The sequence below is a fragment of the Mustela putorius genome, unplaced genomic scaffold (genome assembly GCF_011764305.1).
Source record: "Mustela putorius furo isolate JIRA1106 unplaced genomic scaffold, ASM1176430v1.1 tig00000281_pilon_pilon_pilon, whole genome shotgun sequence".
In the NCBI taxonomy this organism is placed as follows: domain Eukaryota; kingdom Metazoa; phylum Chordata; class Mammalia; order Carnivora; family Mustelidae; genus Mustela; species Mustela putorius.
In genome coordinates this window covers 27914396-27920546 of record NW_025421343.1, presented here as the reverse complement: position 1 = coordinate 27920546, position 6151 = coordinate 27914396, and the positions used below count along the sequence as shown (strand labels likewise).

Sequence of the window (6151 nt, the reverse complement as noted above, 5' to 3'; positions counted from 1 at the left end):
CCTCGAGGAAATACAAATGAGAAAATACAAAAGTAGTTAAAGTAGGGGTAGACATTTTGCAGGGATGGGATGATGAGGGGAGGCTCGGGAGGCCTTATACAGAGGTAACTGTCTGAGCTCCTGCCACAGTGGGTCAGTGGCCGGGTATCCCCTAGCAGGGTTGACCAGTAGAGGTCAACTACAGAAGATCCTGTTCTTTGAGAGTCCATGGTTGCACCTAAGCAGATAACAAGCCTGATGTTCTCTCGTCCCCTTAGCACATTGTTTTGTTCGTGGTTAATTTATTCGAGAAACGTTTGCCAACTGTTGGATGCTACGCGTCCTGCCTTGTAGCTGTGCTCCTTCGGCAGCAGCGGTTGTCCCTCCCTCAGGTAGTGAGGGGTTCACTCTTTGGGGAGATGGCCAGAATATATTTCCAGGAATGGAAGGGCTTCTGATGGACCTTAAGACTGAAAATAAAGTGGCAGTTTTGACATTCTGATGATAGGCACTCCTCCAGGGGCCTACAGAGAGTTGTGGGTATTGTGGCCATGGCAGTGGGACACGGGCAAGGACGGGGGCACAAGAAAGTTCTGGTATCAGGCTGGAGCTTTAAACTTGAGTGTTGGCTTTACTCTGGGATTAAATTGCTGAATATTTTACTAACCGTTTTCCTTGGGGTTCAGGGACACGGTGCCCCTCTGAGCTCCAAAGCACATCTCTAGGAGAATGTTGACCTTAGACCCCAATCCCAATGTGGTCTTTGATCCTGACTCTCATCTGAGGCCCTTCCTTTAGATTCTCACCATCTCCCCACGTCTTTCTCTCTGTGGGCCCCAGAAATGACCCATAGAAGACTGGAGTTCCACATTCCGACAAATAGCAGAGCTCATGCAGAAGCTGCCGGGAAACAGGAAGCTTTCGGGCTCAGTCCTGCTGTTGGGGTAGGATCCTCCCCACCCTCACCTAGGGAATGCTTGCCGCCTCCTGGATGCCTCCGATCTTGTTATGTCTTGTCTGAATTCCTGGCGTAGTGTGTCAACTAAAATGTCGTAAAGCAAATCCTATTTTCCCATTTCCTCCTTCACCTTAAGATGTTGTATTTCCGTCCTGACCCTATCTGCTGAATCCGTCATCATTAAACAGCTAACCCATCTAGGGCAGGTTTCCCTTGTTTGAAGAACCTCTTTTGCATCTGTGAGTAGAGAGGATTGAATGGAAGGGTGAATTGCTTTCTGTTTCTCTTACATTTTCGTTTCAAAGGTGGGCTTTAAAACAATGGGAAGCAGTTTCATTCTTCTGCCTTCCTAATCACTCTCCAAAAACTGGGTGGACCTTCCAAGCCTCTGTGCTCCTCTTTCTCTCGAGTGTGGTCTACCCTCACTTTGACTGGACAAGGCCCTGAGCCGAGTGCCTGCCCCTGGGCCTCTCTGCCAGGGATGGACCCATGTGTGACATTTTCCTTGCTCTTCCTTCTGTGAGAGCGGAAGGCAGCCTCCCCGTATGAGGTCTGTATCTTTCAGCTCTCAGGCGCTCATCTCTCCTCCCATCTGCAGTTGTTTACTTTTAATCTCCTTTCTCAGTCACCAATTTGATCATTCTCTTTGCAATAATCTCTTTATGCTTGGTGTGTCCTGTTACATCCCTGTCCATTACAATGGCTGCTTCATTGGTCCGTCCAAAGGACCTGAAATGTGATGTTTGCATTGACGAACTGCTATTGAAAAAGTGGAGGGTTGGGTTGGAAGAAACTTCTTGAAAAAACAAAACAAACCAAACAAAATCCTCTCCAAAAAACACTTATTTCCTGCTAACGGGACACTCAGTCACTATGGCCTCAGTGAAGCCCACAATCCAGCCTTCCTCATAGCGCACTGGACACCCCCAGTCCTACTGAATGCAGGCCCAGTGGCCTCTAACCAGAGCGCATGCCCAGGAATCACTAACCAGGCTCTGTGCCAGGGGCCTCTAGCCAGAGCGCATGCCCAGCAGCCACTAATTCGTGAACAGGATCCTCCTTCCTCTCCCAACCTCTCCCCGGTGTCATCACCTCCTTAGCCTGAGGGCCTCAGTGGCTCCTCACGGATGAAAGGTGGAAGCACCACCAAGATCCTGCTGAAAGCTTTGCTACTGGCCGCCCATAAGACTGTGGCCCGAGGCATCACAGCCTCTCAGAGGTAGGAGAGCACAGTCAGAGTCAGGCAGGGAGAGGGTCAGTACGGGCTGGGGGATGGCAAGTGCGGACGCAGAGACAGACGGGTTAATGGCAGCAAGATGGAGGCCCAGTACCACCACCCCCACCGCACCCTGGGCCGTGGGAAAAGAGCTGTCCTGGGTTTCTTAGCACACGAAGTCTCACTTGTTTCCAGTGGACCCTGGGCTCCTCAGGTCCCACTGATCTCTGTGCCCACCTGGGACACGAAAGCTCACCTCGTTTCAGAGAGTCTTTGGCTGGGGGAGGGCCCAGGTCGTGCAGGAAGAACTCCTTCTGCGGGGGCCTGTGTCTCTGGCCTGGCTCCCAGAATCCCCGCTGACCTCCGCGTCCGCTCCGAGCCCGTCCTCCTCGCCCCGCTCTCTTCATGTCCTTCGGCCTCGGTTGGGTCTTGTGTTCTGCTCACGGAAGTCCTTTCTGTCCTCTGCCCTGCGTTCTGACAGGACTCCCTGCACCTCCGCTAGGGACCAGCAGAACTTAGTTTTCAGGGAATTGTGCCTTCCCCTGGGCAGGGCTGGGTACCCATGCTGTCTAGAGGGGGCCCTGGGCCCGCCCCGGGAGCTGGTGGCCTTTCTCCCAGGTGCCTCCGGCTTTCTCACTGGTGATCCCAGTGACATGTTTAACCAGAGGACTGAGCTCCTCCGCCAGGGGTGGGGGATGACAGGACATGGGGCAGGTTGTGAAGGTGACAAGTGTGCAGGGAATGGGAGGTGAGGGGCGCTGGGGACAGGTGGGGGAGGAGAGCAGGCAGACAGTCCAGGAAGGGAATATGGGTTAGAGGTCGGGAAGCACAGGGAGGGTGGAAGGCTCTGGATTCTCCCTCTAAAGCTGGCTCTAGTCCAGGGCTCTTTCCTCAACTTGCTGCATCATCTTGGGCAAAACACTTGACCTCGTTGAACCTCGGTTCTTCCATCTGTGTACAAACACGCTGTGTGAGAGGTCCTGTGAGGCCCTCTGTGGTCCCCAGGTCTGTGTGTGGGAGTTTTTCATGGGAGGGGCCCCCCATCTTCTCGTGCCCAGGGTCCCCAGTTCTCCTTCTCCCAAGAGGACCTCCTGACGTGCATCTTGCCATCCCTCACAGAAATCGGCACCGTGGTCTTCATTTTCACCCTGGATGGTGAGAGGGAAGGCAGGAGCGGTGGGGTGAGCAGAGGGAGGCAGGGGAGTGACTCAGGGGAGCTGCCATTTTTCTGGGTCTTAAAGCACCTGCTCCGAGGGAGGGAGAGGGGCGCGTGTCCTGACAGGACCACAGGGAACAGGAAGAACAGCTTTCATCTCTGGCGCCCTCCCCTCTCCTAGACAACCTCACGGAGGTGCAGGCGCTGGCGGAGCAGGTGAAGGAGAAGACGGCCCACATCCAGGCCCTGGCGCATAGCACCGTGGGGCAGACCCTGCCGGTGAGGGTCCAGCCTTGGGGACGGAACCTGGGGTGGCAGTTAGAGCAAGGCCTTCCTGGGGATGCTGCTCTGGCTCATTCTCTCTCTGTTTCTCCAGACCCCTCTGAGGAAGCTCTTCCCTCCATCATCCGCATCACGTGGCCACTGCTTTTCTTCGAATACGAAGGGAACTTCATCCAGGTATGGGGAATGAGAGGGTGTTCTCTGTGCTGAGGGACTCAGAGGGGCAAGGGTTCCAGAAATTAGAAAACTCAAAGTTGGGATGCCTGGGTGGCTCCGTGGGTTAAGCCTCTGCCTTTGGCTCAGGTCATGATCTCAGGGTCCTGGGATAGAGTTCTGTATCAGGCTCTCTGCTCAGCAGGGAGCCTCCCCCCACCACTTGTGATCTCTGTTTGGCAAATAAATAAATAAAATCTTAAAACACACACACACACACACACACGGGGCACCTGGGTGGCTCAGTGGGTTAAAGCCTCTGCCTTTGCCTCAGGTCATGATCCCAGGGTCCTGGGATTGAGCCCCGCATGGGGCTCTCTGCTCAGCAGGGAGCCTGCTTCCTCCTCTCTCTCTCTCTCTCTGCCTGCCTCTCTGCCTACTTGTAATCTCTGTTTGTCAAATAAAATAAATAAAATCTTTAAAACACACACACACACACACACAGCCCCTCAAGGCTAGAGGGTGGAAAGCTTTGCTGGACTCCCAGAAAGCCAGCTGGGCAAGTTCTTGTGTTACCAGGTCACTGGTCAGTGTTTCCAAGGTAATGGCTCAGTTCTCTCCGGGAATATGTGAAAAAGACAGGCCAGGCCACCAGTCACCTGACACCTTGTTTCAGGTTCATTGTTGATGTTATACTCATCCTGACTATACAAAAGTCTTTAAGGTATATCCTTGCAAGTTCACTATGCTGAATTCACTGCAGACAAAATTATTGATATTATCTGTAATTTAATGAAATTATAATTTCACTACTTTTCATTAATTATAATTTATTATAATATTTTCACCAATTAATATTTATTATAATATTTTTAATTATAATTTTACTAATTATAATTTCACTACTAAAGCACTGATAATGCTTTAGCAAGACATTATCAGTACAAGCACAGAAAATAATCATAGAAATAATTATCAGTTTGATACACTTTGCAGTTTAGTCTGGAGAGGGCATTGGGACATCTGAGTGTTAGTTCAGCTGTGCTTTGGGGCCCAAGAAAGAAGGCAGTTTTGCATTTGTGGTTCCTCCGTTTTCCCACTTGACACCTGCCCACCATCCACAGGGCACAACCCTGAAGGGTTGCGCTGTAGAGATGTGGTCTCATCCATTATTCAGATCACCTCTTCCAGGAAGCTTCCTGACTTGACCAAACAGCTGCCATGCTTTCTTACCTGCACTCAGAACTCAAAGGAAGCCCTTCCCCCTGAGCCACGGGGTCCATGCTCCTTCCAGTGGGTACCTTTGTCTTCCCTTCCAAATGGTGTTCATTGGTCACAGCTCTACTTTTTTGGCATACTTTCCACATTCGTTGTCTCCTTTGACATCTTGCATCTTCTGAGAAGTCCTCTCCGATGAAACCCACATTGTCTAGAACCCTCCTTGATGTGAGATGCCTCTTCCAGCTTCCACTGTGCCGTCATCATACCTAATACACACGTAGGACTCTGTACTTTACAAACTATTTCATTTATAAGATCATTATAAGATGGGCAGGTGTCAAGGAGATAAGATGACATTTGACGCAAATTACTGTGTCCCCTAAGAACAAGGACATTTGTCTACATAACCACAATATAATTTTCATACTCAGGAAAAAGGACCATGAGTACGATTATTGAATATGCAGACTGTATTCAAATTTCCCCAATTATCTCTGCATTATTTTTATTTCCAGGTCCAGGATCCAATCAGAGATAATTCGTTGCACCTAGTTATTAGGTATCCTTAGTTTTCTTTAATCTAGATGAATTCTTTAGCTGTTTTCTGTGTCTTTTATGACATTGATAGTACAGGAGTCTGACCAATTATTTTCCAGAATGTGCTTCACCTTGGATTTGCCTGATTGTTTCTTCATTATATTCAGGTGAAGCGTTTTGGCAGAAGTGCCGCAGAGATGAGGCTCACAGATGAGGGTATCACATCGGGAGATGCCTGATGTCAGTTTATTCCTTTACTGGTGATGTTATGTTTTATCACTTACTCAAAGTAGTGCCAGATTTCTTTTCTTTTTCTTTTTTAAGCTTTTATTTATTTGAGAGAGGCAGAGAGAGAATACAAGTGGCAGGGGGGCAGCAGGAGAGGGACAAGCACACTCCCCACTGAGCAGGGAGTCCATCGCAGGAGCCCAAGATCATGACCCGAGCTGAAGGCAGAAGATTAACCAACTGAGCCACCCAGGTGCCCTGGGTGTGTCAGATTTCTTTGCATCCTGTTCTTAGTGATCTTTCACTCAATGGTTTTAGCATCCACAGATCATTCTTGGTCGAATCAATTTATTACTATGGTGGTTTTTAAATGGTGATTTTTCTATCTTTCTGTCTACATTTACTAGTTGGGATTCTTCTG

General features: G+C 49.8%; 1 protein-coding gene across 1 annotated transcript in view; it reads left to right on the top strand.

The window, feature by feature from the left end:
* Positions 1 to 2858: 2858 nt before the first annotated feature.
* Positions 2859 to 6151, top strand: part of LOC123391793 (glucokinase regulatory protein-like) — a 28630-nt gene continuing 25337 nt past the window's right edge. Inside the window, exons 1-4 of the mRNA XM_045079334.1 lie at positions 2859 to 2901; positions 3141 to 3308; positions 3491 to 3588; positions 3686 to 3768. Coding sequence (XP_044935269.1) covers positions 2859 to 2901; positions 3141 to 3308; positions 3491 to 3588; positions 3686 to 3768 — 392 coding nt within the window. The remainder of the gene's footprint in view (positions 2902 to 3140; positions 3309 to 3490; positions 3589 to 3685; positions 3769 to 6151) is intronic.